General features: G+C 49.5%; 1 protein-coding gene across 3 annotated transcripts in view; it reads right to left on the reverse strand.

Annotated features, from left to right (window-relative positions):
- STEAP3 (STEAP3 metalloreductase) overlaps window positions 1-7,705 on the reverse strand; it is a 51,782-nt gene extending 44,077 nt beyond the window's left edge. For 2 of the 3 annotated variants that reach the window (XM_086349765.1, XM_086349768.1), the window contains exon 1: window positions 2,090-2,160. Coding sequence is in view for 1 of the 3 variants with exons in the window: in XM_086349762.1 (XP_086205888.1) it covers window positions 7,572-7,617 (46 nt within the window). In the remaining 2 variants the exon portion in view is untranslated. Of the gene's footprint in view, window positions 1-2,089; window positions 2,161-7,571 lie in introns of those variants that run through there. The other variant, XM_086349762.1, reaches the window with a different exon arrangement.
- Window positions 7,706-16,706: the final 9,001 nt, after the last annotated feature.

The raw sequence follows: 16,706 nt of genomic DNA on the forward strand, positions 1-16,706 counted from the left end.
CTGGCCATTCCCAGAGATGTTTTGCAAGACTGATGGCCTTTTTTACTTTACTTCCTCATTGCCTCTATTCTGCTTTTTTGCCTTAGTTCCTCACTGCTTCTCTCTCTGGTTCTATAAAAGAACCTAGCACCCAGACCCCACAAGATGGTTTTTTGGAGATATTAGTCTGCCATCTTCTCGGTCAGCCAGCTTTCCAAATAAAGTGGTATTCCTTGCCTCAACACCTCATCTCTCGGTTAATTGGCATGTTGTGTGGAGAGAAGAGTGAACTTGTACTCGGTAACAAAAGCACCTGCTCCAAGCTGGCCCCTCTGGAGGCCACTGGGGATACAGATGACGGTAGAGATGACTTAGATACGGTCTTAGCCCTCCAGGCACTCCTGACTAGATGCTAGGGGGGTTCACTCTGCAAAATTGGACTCGGCCTGCTGTGGGTAGGACCTTGTTGTTGTTTAGTCACTTAGTCGTGTCTGACTCTTTTGCAACCCCATGGACTGTAGCCTGCCAGGCTTTTCTGTCCGTGGGATTTCCCAGGCAAGAATACTAGAGTGGGTTGCCATTTCCTTCTTCAGGGGATCTTCCCAACCCAAGGATTGAACCCATGTCTCCTTCATTGGCAGGTGGATTCTTTACCACTGAGCCAACAAGGAAGACATAGGTATCTGTATTTTTAAGAAACCGTGCAGGTGACTGAGGTTCACACCCAGGTAAAATTCTTTGGTCCTGTGGATTTTCTGGCCCCTAGCCTGGGATTCTTCAGGCTGCCACAATCCTCGGAGAGCATGACGTATCTCTCCAAGTAGTAGCACCCTCTCGGCTCTCAAGTCAGATAAATCTGTGTACAAATCCTACTTTTGCAACTTAGTACTTGTATGGCACCCCACTCCAGTACTCTTGCCTGGAAAATCCCATGGATGGAGGAGCCTGGTAGGCTGCAGTCCATGGGGTCGCTAGGAGTCGGACATGACTGAACAACTTCACTTTCACTTTTCACTTTCATGCATTGGAGAAGGAAATGGTAACCCACTCCAGTGTTCTTGCCTGGAGAATCCCAGGGACAGGGGAGCCTGGTGGGCTGCCCTCTGTGGGTTCGCACAGAGTCGGACACGACTGAAGCGACTTAGCAGCAGCATCCTTATAAAACACCCATGCTACCTGAGGCTCAGTTTCCCCATCTTAAATGAGATAATAATGGTGCCTTTCCATACTGAGGATTAACTGGAATACTGTGTGCAAAGCAAGAATTCAGGTGTGCACAATAAATGTCTGCTATTAATCATATCATCACTGGACTCTGGTGGACAGAAACACTTTCCTGTATTTCCAGGATCCATATCTGCAGCCTGTGTCTCAGAGGCGGCATTGGAAACCTCTGAGGCCTCTCCCCAGAGTCCTCTGCCAGGGCTCCAACAAGACTTGTCTGCATTTTCCCTGAGGACCCAGCCTCCTGGTCCTCAGAGGACGTACTAACTCGTCGTACCCTCCCCTTCATCTAACCCAGAGTGAGCAAAGTTCCAACCACGCCTCTCTGGGCAGCCTGCCCCCCCAATTTCGGGGAAACCGGTAAGTTTGCCAGGCAAGAGCTCCGCGGGCAGAGGACACTGGTCAGCCCAGCCTCTTCCCGGTCAAGGTCGGGAGCCCCCGCCCCTGCCGCCTGCCCCGCCCGGGGCAGGCACAGGGCTGGGAGCCCTGGCGAGAAGATCCCGCCCATCGCTCGGGCGCTCCCCTGAGACCGCGGGCAGGGGCAGCGGGGAACGCGGGACCTGTGGACTCGGCGGGTCCGCGGGGTGGGGCGCGGGACACAGCATCCCGGGGAATTAGCTAGGTCCCTTCAGTCCCGCCCCTGCGCTGCGAGCACCCGGCCCTGCCCACCTCGGGTGGCGCACGAGGTTGGGGAGGAAGGCACACAGGGAGTGGAAGACCCAGGACCCGGGTTCGCTGCCGCCGGGCACACGTGGCTGGGTCCCAGTCGCCCAGGTTTCCTGCATGCGTGGGGCGGCTCAGGCGCAGGAGGCTACGGGGCAGCCTCCGGGGCCGGGGTCCCTGGCAGGGCGCAGCCCCGCGGCGACCTGGGCGAGGGGTCACTCACCTTTTAGGCCCGCCGCTGCTCCAAGCGGCGGCAGCAGAAGGTCCGCGGCGGCGGAGGCGGTGGCCCGACCCGGAGGCTCCTCCTCTCCCGGTGCCCCGCCCGCCCGCGGGGCCGGACCTGTGCGGGAGGAGGCCGCCCGCCTGCCGGCTGCTGCTGCTTATCCGGCTTGGCCACCTCCCCCGGGACCGCAATCGGGGAGCTGCAGGGTCCTCGATCCCACCCTGCGGCACCAGCAGTGGTGGTGGGCGGCAGGGACAAACGACCCTCCCCTCCCCCGGCCTAATGTTCCTAAACTTCCGGAACTACACCTCTATGCTGCTGCTGCTGCTGCTAAGTCGCTTCAGTCGTGTCCGACTCTATGCGACTCCATAGACGGCCGCCCACCAGGCTCCCCCGTCCCTGGGATTCTCCAGGCAAGAACACCTCTATCTCCCCCATTAAAGTGGGCAACTCTTAACCAGGACAAGCAGGGCATCTGGTAACTTCTGGGACCAGCTGGCTCCCTTCATCCGAGGGACACCTCAAAGCCACGTCCATTTCATAATGCCAGGTTAAGTGGCAGGCCAAGTTCACACAGGTGGGAAGATGCAAGGTACCAGTTCAACCTGGCTTCCTTCCAGCCTGCAAGGGAAGCAGCAGCAGAGGCCCCCTTCTCCACTAGGCTGCGGCCAGGCCTCTGTGCTTGCACTGCTCCTCTGTTCCTGGTCTACCCTTAGCGCAGACCTCTGACCCTTCTTCAGAGTCCTCACTTCCAGGGCCTGGGAACTGGGGGGGCCCTAGTCTCCTCATCTAGACTTTCTAGGCTTGAAACTACCACCCTACCCTGAGACAGATGGCCTTCAGCCCTGGGCGCTGTCCTCCACTCCCCCATGATGGTGGCCTCCCAGCACAGCCGTGAGTCAGGTATAAGGTGAGGGTATCTTTCAGGTACCTTTCTAGAGGTGTGTGCCGTCATCTGAAGCCCTTTCTCACCTGCAGTCTCACATCATGTGCTGCTGACCACCATTCCTCTCCTTCCACAGGTGAGGACACAGGGGCTCTGATCGTTGTGGGGCACCAATGTCACACATCTTCTGGGAGGCTGACTGGGGGTTGCCTGACCCCTGGGACTCTCTCTGGATTAGTCCTTTAGGACATATTCTGCCAGCCCTTGATAAAGAGCTTCAAAATACTCCAGGATCCCAAGCTGTTCTGGGGAGATAAGTCCTAGGGAGGGACCATCTGAACCCAGAAACCAGAAAGGCAGGGGGCTGGGCCTCAAGAATGGCCCCACAACTAGACCTCAGGGAGCACGATGAGGGGGAGAGGCAGAGCTCTGGCCAGGTGGTGGGGCGAGAGTCCTTTTCTTTGTCCTCTCGCTTCACCAGCATCTTGTGCTTTCTCACTTCCACAGGTTTCCTCTTGCATAAAATACCCACCCGCCCCAGCTCTCCACTCTGCCAGACCCTGAGGCCCGGCTTCTCTTCCACCTCCTGTCCCACCCTGCCCCAGGAAAACATCCTCTCTGAGCTCTGGAGGCAGTTCTCATAGGTCCTTTGTGCATTCCACACTCAGGGAACCGCACCATATCACAGTATTCCAAGTGCTGGGGACACAGTTGCCCCATGCCTGGTTCTGGCCCTAGGATGGGAGGTTGCCTCTGCAGTGACTTTGGGGAAACAGGAATGAGCATGTAGCCTTCTTTGGTGCCCCTCACATGGTGCCCTGCACACAGTAGGTGCTCTTTAAATATCTTCTGTCTGATGAGGGTCTCTGAGCACCCTTCCTGTTACTCCAGAGGAGTTGGAGCACAAGGAGATGTAGCTTGGGAAACAGAGATGTGGAGAGGTCTTCCAATATTCTCAAAGGATCTATCTAGCATCCTTCCAAAGAGTCCTGGTAGGCCTCTGAGGGGCTCCCCATGAGTTGGAGAGAGGGCAAAGGCTGGAGCAGCAGAGATACACAGAGGAATGTCCTAGTGGAGCATGAACTTGTACAAGAGAACAATGAGGGGCCTGAAAGGCACAGGGAGGGAGAGAGGTGAACACCCTGCTGAGGCCAAGCACCTTGGTGGACAGAGCACCATCCACGCCACTGGCCTTTGATGCTTGGCCTGTCTGTCTCACCTGACGTGGGGCCTAGTGTGGCTGAGAGCTGAATCAGTGTTTCCTGGAGCCCAACTCCGGGAAGCAGATGTGCCATCTCCTGAGCCGGGGGGAGGATGGTGCCCTGACACTGGTCGAGCACCTCCTCTGTGCCAGACTCCTGTCCACGGCTAGGCCAAGGGCAGAGTGGCTGGAGCCATCCTTCGGAGACGTTTGTCAGATTGTGTTACTCCTTCGCTCAGAACTTGCCCCTGGCTCCCTGGTCTCTGAGAGTCAAAGCAAAGTCCTTTCTATGGCGACCAGGCCCAGCAGGACCTTGTCTCCGGCTCCCTTCTCTTTGCTATCACTCAGCCCTGCCACACTGGCCTTCTCCCTCCCTCCTTTGGATCCTTGAGAAATAACATCACCTCTGTGAGACTCACCCAGTTATCTGCATCCCTCATCTGGGTACCCTGCCCTATTTCTTTTCACTTAGCCTTTTTCTCCTTCTAGTGTGTGTTAGTCACTTAGTCGTGTCTGACTCTTTGTGACCCCATGGATTGTAGCCCGCCAGGCTCCTCTGTTCATGGGATTATTCAGGCAAGAATAATCCCATGCCATTTTCTACTCCAGGGGATCTTCCCAGCCCAGGGATTGAACCCATGTCTCCTGCATTGGCAGGCAGATTCTTTACCACTGAACCACCAGGAAAGCCCTTTTTTCTCCTTCTAACTCACTATAAGACACACCTTCTCTGTTTGCTGTTCATTAATGTTCTGCTCCCACAGAAATGTAAGCTCCTTCAGGGCAGGGAGTTTTATCTGCCTCTTTCACTTCTGTATTCCCAGTGCCTGGATCAGAGCCTGGCACATAGTCGGTGCCCTGTAAACAGTTATTGAATGAATACTTGGCCATTCTCAACCTTCTGCACCTCCCAGCATCTCCGAGAAGCTTCGCCTAGGACTCCCCCCACATCTGGTCTCCTCCTTTGCTTGCCCCAGAGCTGGCACTGCAGGCACACAGGAGGTGCTCAGCGCATGTGATGGTGGATATTTGGATATGGAGCCCCTGCATGTCAGTCTCCTGAGATTGCTCTTTTTCCTGCAGACAAGGCTACTCCTTTGGCTTAGAAGATGAGAGTATCCGGGAAGAGAATCTAGGTTTATCTCCTACTTGGCCCAGAGAGAAGGACATAGTTCAGACTCAGCTTCTTGGATTGATCCAGCACTTATAAGCTCGGACAAAACACATCCATTTCACAAAATAAATACTCTAATTGACTACTAAATCAAGACGGTCACTAGAAGCCGTGTGCCAGATGTATTCTGACAGCCTGGCTGGGAGCCAGGCCACCTGGACCTAGATGTGCTCAGGCTGGGCTGCGGCCCCAGAAAAGGTGTCCTGCCCTCCACTGCCCAGCCCAGGCAAGGTGAGACTCCCCAAACCAAGCCTCTGGGCACAGGGAACTGCTTCCTTCTGTGAGGGAGGGAGTGGGACTGCAACTTAGGGAAGCGATTTCAAGGGAAAATGAAGGGGTTGTGTCTTCTTCCATGATGACCCTGTGGATAAAGCTTTGTTGGAACCACCCAGAGGTGAGGCAGTGGTCACAGGCATGGGGTGGGGTGGGCTGTGGGGGACAGGTGCTGGAAGGGGAGGCAAGCTGCAGAAGTGTGCTCAGGGTTTAAGCTTACAGTCTCTTTCATGTCATGGATTATTTCAAGCCAATATTGTAAGGCATTATAAGGTGTGACTAACAGGGCCCTCAACCCTCTGCCCCTGCACCCAGGGCTTGGCACTCTGGTGTAAGTCTTGCCCTCCTTCTAGTCCTCTATTGCAACATGAGCTCTCTCCAGAGGAAAAGCTCTCTGAGTTCAGTGGAACGAGAGACTGTATCCACAAGAGATTTAACTGTGGCAGCACAAGAGCATGAACAAGGTTCTAGAGGCAGGTGCTTTTAGGGGGAGGGGTGGGCACATCCAAGACTAGGGGAAGGGTGGGCAGGAACAGCCATTTTGCTAAGGGCGCTCGGACACATGGTAGGCACTTAGTCTCTGTGTGCGTCGGGAGTCATGGCTTGGGGCTGGACATCTGTGGTCAGTGGGAACCATGGCAGCACTGCATTACTTTCAGCTGGGGGAACCGCATAGGTGCACAGCTAGAGAAGTCTGGGCTTTTAGCTTCTTGCTCCAAGTATGGTACACGTGGTACCCTGGGAGTTTTTTAGAACTACCCACCCCAGATCTAAATCAGAAAGGCATTTTCAAAAGACTTGCTGGAGATTGCATGCATATTAAAGTTTGAGAAATGTGGGTCTACAGCACAGATGAGGAAAGGGACAACTCGCTGAACACCCAGGCCAATCTGACCATCAGAAACCTATATTGGAATGCATTCACCTTAATGGGATGGTATTTTAATACCATTCCCTTTGCTCTCTCAAAGGCTCTTATGAGCCAAATAGCCTGATTTCATCTGCTTCTGAATTTTTAGAAATATGAAGTAAATGACCTGTTTCTCACAATGCTCAATGCCTATTATATAAAGCTCTAGGAAAAAAATATAAGACTAGTATGCATCTTCCTTTCCAGTTGCTGATCCTATTTCCCTTTTTACCATGGACACTAGGATACTCAGACCCGTATTCATGCTTATCTTATCTTTACTAAATATATTTAATGAAAGTCACTCAGTTGTGTCTGACTCTGCAACCCTATGGACTGTACAGTCCATGGAATTCTCCAGGCTAGAATACTGGAGTGGGTAGCCTATTCCTTTTCCACAGATCTTCCCGACCCAGGAATTGAAACGGGGTCTCCTGCACTGCAGGCGGATTCTTTACCAGCCGAGCTACCTTAAGTTCTACTTTATTTTTACTCCAGCCCACCATGGGCTTTAAAGTAGAATTTAAAGTAGCTCAGCTGGTGTTCTTGCCTGGAGAATCCCAGGGACGGGGGAGCCTGGTGGGCTGCCGTCTGTGGGGTCACACAGAGTCGGACATGACTGAAGTGACTTAGCAGCAGCAGCATGATTTCCCAAGTCTTATTTACTATTAACCTTATTGTGAAGCTCTTCTTTATAAGCTGTTCAAAATTGCTTTTGGAAAAAGCTGATTGTTTAAGGAAAATAAATAGGTAACATCTGTTTGTTACAATGGCAAATTCATTTCTCCCTGGGCAAACATTACCCTTTCATTCCCATCCTCTGCTGGATTTTTGAGAAGGTGGAAGGATTGGGAGACAGATGAGTCTGCCCAAAGTTACTAAGAAAAGAAAGCTCGACCAGCTAGGCGGCACTGGGGCGTCAGTAGTGGGATTCAGTGACACCCATACTATGCTCCTTCCTGCTTTCTCCCTCCCCATCTGTGCCCAACTCACCTGATTGGGGGTGCAAGGGGCTATCCTCCATGTCAAGGGACTTACCGTAGCCTGGAGCAGGGGCTCTGCTCACCAGCTGCCCACTCTCCATGTGCTGCTTCTTCTCCCCTGGGCCCGAGCCTGGTGGCCAGGGCTCACTCAGCTCACTCAGCTCAGTGTGGGCGGAGTGTGGAGTTAGCCCAGACTGCTCAAGCGCAGCGGTGTCAGAGCCTCTCCTGGCCTAGGTGGGGTCACTGACCTCAGGGTTATCTGTACATGCACTGTGGTCAGTAGCTAGATAAGCCTTCCTTCCAGGCCTGGGGATGTTTTCATCCTGCCTAATTCTCTGCTTCCTGGGTATTGGCTCCAAAAGGGAGGAGGGTAAGGAAGTGACATTTTTGAAGTTCCACCACCTATTTAACTTATATGCAGAGTACATCATATGAAATGCAGGACTGGATAAACACAAGCTGGAATCAAGATTTCCAGGAGAAATATCAATAACTTCAGATATGAAGATAACATCACCCTTATGGCAGAAAACGAAGAGGAACTAAAGAGCCTCTTGATGGTGAAAGAAGAGAGTGAAAAAGCTGGCTTAAAACTCAACATTCAAAAAACAAAGATTATGGCATCCGGTCCCATCACTTCATGGGAAATAGATGGGGAACAATGGAACAGTGACAGACTTTATTTTCTTGGACTCCAAAATCACTGCAAATGGTGACTACAGCCATGAAATTAAAAGACATTTGCTCCTTGGAAGAAAAGCTATGACAAACCTAGACAGCATGTTAAAAAGCAGAGACATTACTTTGCAAACAAATGTCTGTATAGTCAAAGCTATGGTTTTTCTAGTAGTCATGTATGGGTAAAAGATTTGGACCGTAAAGAAGGCTGGGCACCAAAGAACTGATGCTGTTGAACTGTGGTGTTGGAGAAGACTCTTGAGAGTCCCTTGGACAGCAAGGAGATCAAATCAGCCAATCCTAAAGGAAATCAGTCCTGAATATTCATTGGAAGGACTGATGCTGAAGCTGAAGCTCCAACACTTTGGCCACCTGATGTGAAAAGCTGACTCATTGGAAAAGACCTTCATGCTGGGAAATACTGAAGGCAGGAGCAGAAGGGGATGATGGAGGACGAGATGATTGGATTAGCATTGAAGTAGACATTACTAGTCAGTGTAGAACTCTGAGACCTTGGTCTTGTTTTCAGTAAACATCCACTCCATTGTTCTGAATTCCTGGAATGTCTCTTTAGTCTGATAAGTTATCAGCACTCAGATCCAGGGAATGGCAGTAATTGGATTCTGTTCCATATGCTTGGGGGAAAAGCAACTGGTGATTATTAATCTTCAGTTCAGTTCAGTCGCTCAACTCTTTGTGACCCCATGGACTGCAGCATGCCAGGCTTCCCTGTCCATCACCAACTCCCAGAGTTTACTCAAACTCATGTCCATCGAGTCGGTGATACCATCCAACCATCTTATCCTCTGTTGTCCCATTCTCCTCCTGCCCTCAATCTTTCTCAGCATCAGGGTCTTTTCAAATGAGTCAGTTCTTTGAATCAAGTGGCCAAAGTATTGGAGTTTCAGCTTCAACATCAGTCCTTCCAATGAATATTTAGGACTGATTTCCTTTAGGATTGACTGGTTTGATCTCCTTGCAGTCCAAGTGACTCTCAAGAGTCTTCTCCAACACCACAGTTCAAAAGCATCAATTCTTTTGCGCCCAGCTTTCTTTATAGTCCAACTCTCACATCCATACATGGAAAAACCATGGCTTTGACTAGATGGACCTTTGTTTGCAAAGTAATGTCTCTGCTTTTTAAATATGCTATCTAGGTTGGTCATACTTTTTCTTCCAAGGAGCAAGCGTCTTTCAATTTCATGGCTGCAGTCACCATCTGCAGTGATTTTGGAGCCCCCCCAAAAAGTCTGTCACTGTTTCCACTGTTTCCCCATCTATTTGCCACGAAGTGATAGGACCAGATGCCATGAACTTAGTTTTCTGAATGTTGAGTTTTTTTTTTTAAATTTTATTATATTTTTAAACTTTACAATATTGTATTAGTTTTGCCAAATATTGAAATGAATCCACCACAGGTATACCTGTGTTCCCCATCCTGAACCCTCCTCCCTCCTCCCTCCCCATACCCTCCCTCTGGGTTGTCCCAGTGCACCAGCCCCAAGCATCCAGTATCGTGCATCGAACCTGGACTGGCGACTCATTTCATACATGATATTATACATGTTTCAATGCCATTCTCCCAAATCTCCCCACCCTCTCCCTCTCCCACAGAGTCCACAAGACTGATCTATACATCAGTCTCTTTTGCTGTCTCGTACACAGGGTTATTGTTACCATCTTTCTAAATTCCATATATATGCGTTAGTATACTGTATTGGTGTTTTTCTTTCTGGCTTACTTCACTCTGTATCATAGGTTCCAGTTTCATCCATCTCATTAGAACTGATTCAAATGTATTCTTTTAATGGCTGAGTAATACTCCATTGTGTATATGTACCACAGCTTTATTATCCATTCATCTGCTGATGGGCATCTAGGTTGCTTCCATGTCCTGGCTATTATAAACAGTGCTGCGATGAACATTGGGGTACATGTGTCTCTTTCCCTTCTGGTTTCCTCAGTGTGTATGCCCAGCAGCGGGATTGCTGAATCATAAGGCAGTTCTGAATGTTGAGTTTTAAGCCCACTTTTTCACTCTTCTCTTTCACTTTCATCAAGAGGCTCTTTAGTTCTTCTTTGCTTTCTGCCATAAGGGTGATGTCATCTTCATATCATTATTGATATTTCTCCCGGCAATCTTGATTCCAGCTTGTGCTTCATCCAGTTCAGCATTTCTCATGATGTATTCTGCATATAAGTTAAATAAGCAGAGTGACAATATACAGCCTTGATGTACTCCCTTCCCGATTTGAAACCAGTCTGTTGTTCCATGTCCAGTTCTAACTGTTGCTTCTTGACCTGCATACAGATTTCTCAGGAGGCAGGTGGTCTGGTAGCCTTTGACTGTGCAGATCACAACAAACTGGAAAATTCTTAAAGATCATTAATCTTAAACCCATACATCTGGTAAAATGGCCAGAGGGCATGAAAAAGGGTGGTGACTTAATCCAAGGATAAAGAGAAACCATAAAGATTTTAAGTATCTTGACTTAAATTGATTGGTTTAAATTGACTTTAAATTGATTGGTTAGAAATAATGGTTATTATTGGTTAGAATAATAATTGGTTAGTAATAATTTGAGGAAGGATATAAAAACCGTTTTAAGTCCCACCTTGGGGGTACCCTTTACCCCCTCTCAGTGATAGGTTGGTACTTTCCTCCTCTTTAATAAATCCTATTCACTTGCTACCATGAGTGTTTGTGTTCTTCAGCTCTGCAGACAAGAACTCAGATTCCCATCTCAGCATCTCTGACTCAATGGATGTGAGTTTGAGCAGGCTCTGGGAGATGGTGATGGACAGGGAAGCCTGGTGTGCTGCAGTCCATGAGGTCACAAAGCGTCCGACAAGGCTGAGCAACTGAACAACAGTAACACAAGCTTGAGGCAAGGCCTGTGCCACATTTAAATCACGTGCTTTAAGCCCCATCAAGACCTTGTGAGCTGAATAGAATGAGCCACATTTTCAGATGAAGAAAGCATCATGCAGTGAGGAAGTAGAGCTGGGATTTGAACCAGGTCTGCCTCAACCACAGGTCTTTCTGCTCCCGCTGCCTCACCAGGTGCACGGCTCCTGTAGGCAGTGGCCAGCACACCTTTGTGCTAAGGGCTGGGGTCAGCCCAGTCAGGGGCAGAGCAGGAGAAGTCCATGTTAGTGTGGTCAGAGGGAAGATGAATCTGGATGGGGAAACACTTGCCCTGCCCCTCCTAGGTGGAGTCCTATGAGCCGCCCTAGCCTCTCAGAGGTGAGGCTCCACCAATGAGATCTGCATAGCCTGGAAGCAGGTCTGTGAAATGTCAGGTAGGTTTTCAAGAGTCTGGTTCTTTCCAGTGTACTGCCCGGTTTCACTGATGTGCAAAAGCGGGCTGTGATCCTCGGAGTCGTGTAAACATTTGCTATTCCCTGGCAGCATGTGAGAAGCTAGGTCCCTGCAGGACAAATAAGGGAGATAGCGGCCCAAGTCCTGGTATATCCTCCAAGAACCAAGGCCACAGTCAGCTAGATCCTGGGGACTCCAGCGGGGAGAGGGACCAGAGATTGTCTTTAGAGGCATTTGCAGGACAAAGCAACATACTGACCTGGCTTCAGACTGAAGCCAGGATTCAAACTTGGTTTCCTCAGCTGCAGAATGAGAGCGTAGATCTCCTTCAGGTGATTGTAAGAATGAAGTGATAAATTGCCAGGAAAATGCCTGGCACATAGCAGGTGTTCATTAAAAGGTTGTCAATCAATTAAGAGGAAAAGGAAGAGTGAAGTGGGCAGACCACTGAAAAGAGTCATTTTCATAAGAAATGCACTTCCTAGCAGGCCTCTCTTCTCCCCCTTGGGAAAGTCTTCTTCCTTCTGTGTCCTGATCTAAACTCTCGCTGTCTCTGAGAAGCCCTCAGGGAACTAGCTCTCCTCTCAACTCATGTCAAAGACCCCCAGTGAATGCCAGTTCCCCCACTCCACCCTCCTTTCATAGTGGTCAGTGGGCACTGTGGGCCCTCTAGTCAGCTTCCAGGCTGACTGTAGAAACTTCTTGCCCAGTTCCCTGCCCCTGCGAGCTCAAGGTGTCTGAAAACTTAAGTGTGTGAAACTTCCCCCAATGCCTTGTGAGTTCTGTGAACAGGGCTTGCCCTGTGCATGATCTGGGGGTCCCTGAAAGATGCTGCAGCAGATGGGGCTGGGGACAAAGGGGACAGATGAAGAGAGTCCTGGTTTGCCTTTGGGTGAAAATCGAGGCTTTGTCCTGCTGGCTGTGGAGGCCCAGGAAGATTTGAAGAGGCATGAGTGTGTGTGATAATAATAGCTAAGAGTTTCTGAAGCATGCTTTATACCAGGCCCTGTTCCTAGCGTGTTAACTCATATAATCCTTGTATGGGCAGTGTCAACTACAAATGGGCACTTGCCCAGAGTATTGCCAGTGACTGAACAAGGGCATTTGCCTCCCGCCTCTGTGGAGATCGAAGCCTGTGCTGCTTCAGGTGTTCACCTTCAACACTCCCCGAGGGGAGTTCAGGGTGGAGTGAGGCACCCTGTGCTCCAGGGAACCTGGTGGGACACGTCTTTAGATAGGTGGGTATTTTAAGGAACAGATTTTATGATCCCAATCCTTGCATCTCCTCATATCCAGAAAAGCACTAAATCCCTTCATGATGACATCAGATCCTGGCAACTAGCAGAAAACCTCTTGTAAAGTAAGCATTGATGGCCCTGAACTCTCCCTTCACCATAACTGTATGGACTGACCTTCCCCCACTACCTCTCTGAAGCAGCCTCTCAGAGCTATCTGAAATGCTGTCTCCTGGGCTGCAGTCCTCATTTTGCCCCAAATCAAGCTTAACTCACAACTCTCAAATTATGCATCTTTTTCAGTCAACAGCAGGTCATTCAAGATAGCTGTTCTCTTACTCTCTGTATATCCCCTCTTCAACCAGACCTTGCTTCATTCACGTAACTACCTAATCCTTTTAAATTAATTAGTCACTGGTAACTGATGAGCCCACCTGATGTCAATAAATACTAGCCTTTTCCTCTGCGTATTTCCTCTCCTTTTCCTTTGAGTTTTCCTCAAAAACTGCTGTCATGTCTCACTTACCATCTCTCACACACTGTGGGGGGTCTCTCCCGGACCCTCTGCGTAAGATCCCCTGTCCAATAAACCACTGCTGTCTCTGTCACTGTCTCTGGGCTCTTTCTTTGATCTTGGGGTTGGGCAACTACAAGGCTTGCAGACCCACAGGATACAGCCCAACAATCTTCACAGAACATTCTCCCCATTTTCCAATAGGAGACAGGTATGGGGAGGTTACATCACCTATTGCATTGTATTGTTAGTCTCTCAGTCGTGTCCAACTCTTTGTGACCCCAAGACTGTAGCCTACCAGGCTCCTCTGTCCATGGGACTCTCCAGGCAAGAATACTGGAGTGGGTTGTCATTTCGTTCTCCAGGGGATCTTCCTGACCCAGGGATCAAACCCAGATCTCCTGCATTGCAAGCAGATTCTTTAAACCATCTGAGCTACAGAGATGTCCCTACATCACCTACTTGATGTGAAATAGCTCAGAAAGTGGTGGAGCTGGGATTGAAAGCTGATGGGTGTATTTTGGTGCCCACTCCCTACCACTTCCTTTCTGTCTCTTGGAAGCCATCGGGGGTGGATCATAAAAGGCATATGAGAGGCTGGGAGGGGGTGAAGTGTACTTAGGGGACAAAATAAGTCTGGTAAATCTTGTGTGTTCAGAGCTCCTCCCTCAGGGCTAAGGGCTGCATGTTTAATCAGAGATCAAAGCAACTGCCCAAGCAGTTGTCCGGCCGGGGCTAAAAAGGGCATTCAAAAAGGTCATTTAGCCAAAATCAAATCTCTTGCTTTCTGGAATCCAGGAAGGGAAGTGACTGAGGACTTATGGCCCACCCACTGCCTTGGACACCTGGAGAGAACAAGGCTTTTGATGTGACAAGGCTTTTGAAGTTGAAACCTGAGCCTCAGTTTTCTTATCTGTAAAATGGAGATGATGACAGCAGGGGAGGAAACTACATGCAGATGGTGAAATTAGGCCTTGAACACACATTAATTCCCCAATCTGCCCTCACCTGTATCCTTGGTTCATTGTCCTTCTCGGCCCCAATCAATTCCCTGGATTCCAGAGCCTGGAGGGATGGAAGGAGGATGCTAGGACCCTGGGTACCTGCTGCCCATTGGACCTGGCCCAGCCCTGGCTGGAAGACCTGAACTTTGTGGCTGCGAGGCCCAGTCTTCGCTCAGCTCTCCCCTCACAAGCTTTCCTGACATTCCAGAAACCCTCATTCATCAAAGGTGGGAAGCAGGTTGTTGTTGTTCAGTTGCTCAGTCGTGTCCAGCTCTTTGCAGCCCCATGGACTGCAGCACACCAGGCTTCTGTGTCCTTCACCATCTCCTAGAGTTTGCTCAAACTCATATCCATTGAGTCAGTGATGCCATCCAACCATCCCATCCTCTGTCACCCCCTTTTCCTCCTGCCCTCAATCTTTCCCAGCATCAGGGTCTTTTCAAATGAGTCGGTTCTTCACATCAGGTAGCCAAAATATTGGAGTTTCAGCTTCAACATCAGTTCTTCCAATGAACACCCAGGGCTGATCTCCTTTAGGATGGACTGGTTGGATCTCCTTGCAGTTCAAGGGACTCTCAAGAGTCTTCTCCAACACCACAGTTCAGAAGCATCAGTTCTTCGGTGCTCAGCTTTCTTTATAGTCCAACTCTCACATCCATACACGGCTACTGGGAAAACCATAGCTTTGACTAGACGGACCTTTGTTGGCAAGGTAATGCCTCTGCTTTTTAATACGCTGTCTAGGTTGGTCATGGCCACCCACTCTAGTACTCTTGCCTGGAAAATCCCATGGACGGAGGGGCCTGGTGGGCTGCAGTCCACGGGGTCACTAAGAGTCAGGCACGACTGAGCGACTTCACTTTCACTTTTCACTTTCATGCATTGGACAAGGAAATGGCAACCCACTCCAGTGTTCTTGCCTGGAGTATCCCAGGGACAGAGGAGCCTAGTGGGCTGCCGTCCTTGGGGTCCCACAGAGTCGGACACGACTGAAGCGACTTAGCAGCAGCAGCAGCAGGTTGGTCATAAATTTCCTTCCAAGGAGCAAGTGTCTTTTAATTTCCTGGCTGCGATCACCATCTGCAGTGATTTTGGAGCCCATGAAAATAAAGTCTGTCACTGTTTCCATTGTTTCCCCATCATTTGCCCTGAAGTGATGGGACCAGATGCCATGATCTTAGTTTTTTGAATGTTAAGTTTTAAGCCCATTTTTTCACTCTTCTCTTTCACTTTCATCAAGAGGCTCTTCAGTTCTTCTTTGCTTTCTGCCATAAGGGTGGTGTCATCTGCTTATCTGAGGTTATTGATATTTCTCCCAGTAATCTTGATTCCAGCTTGTGCTTCATCCAGTTCAGCATTTCTCATGATGTATTCTGCATATAAGTTAAATAAGCAGGGTGACAATATATAGCCTTTACGTACTCCTTTTCCTATTTGGAACCAGTCTGTTGTTCCATGTCCAGTTGTAACTGTTGCTTCTTGACCTGCATACAGATTTCTCAAGAGGATGGTCAGGTGGTCTGGTATTCCCATTGCTTTAAGAATTTAGAGTTAGAGGGCAGAAAAGCAAACTTCGAGACATGCAGAGTTAGAAGCAGTTAAAGTAAAAAAAACTAGGAATGTTCTCGCCTGCTCAGTGTTCTCTTTACCTTCTTTGTTCTCAGGAAAGGGAAAGAAAAAAAAAAATCTCATTTTTGTTGTTTTTTTTTTTTTCTTTTTCACTGCAATAACTACAACATGTGGATGGCTAGGGATGTGTTTGTTTTCTTGCTTCAAAGAATAGATTTCTATCAGCTGGTCAAATCATGGGGAAAGAAGCTAATCTGGGGATGGGAAAGCAGGGGGCCTTAGAATTGGGCAAGGAGGTTCCCCACTGGGCCAGAGAGTGCTGATCTGAGTGTTCAGGTAAGGAGGAGCAAGAGTTCCAGCCAGTGGGGATTGAGTTGCAACTTCCTTCTTCCCCTCTCCAGCCTTTCCCTGTTCCAGTTTCATTTCTAGGGGATCACGTGGGCACAGTTGAGAACTGAGTGGAGTTATAAGGTCAGTAAGTTGTAAGATCATGCAGTGAGTGTGAGCTGTAAGGTTTGCATGAGCCAGGAGTGCTGGGCTTAGGTTATCTTCAAACTTTGAGGGATGTTTTGCTCAGAGTCATGGTTGAGCCTAGTTGTGCTGGAGGCAATCAGCAATCCCATTCCATCTCCAAAGCCAGTGGGGTCATCAGTGGTCCCCAATGGAGAGAGCTGTGCCCACATGAGTGCACATGTGACCATCTCATATGGTCATTGGCAAATGTAGCTAAAGAAAGGCTAGAGAAAGGGTCTTATGCAAGAGCCCTTGGTAGCAGTTTTCTGGGAAATCTGTCTTTGTTCAGTCACTAAGTTGTGTCTGACTCTTTGTGACCTCATGGACTGCAGCACGCCAGGCTTCCCTGTCTTTC

Source organism: Bos grunniens, chromosome 2, assembly GCF_055505025.1.
Source record: "Bos grunniens cultivar Pamir isolate PY7600 chromosome 2, Bosgru_T2T1.0, whole genome shotgun sequence".
NCBI lineage: Eukaryota > Metazoa > Chordata > Mammalia > Artiodactyla > Bovidae > Bos > Bos grunniens.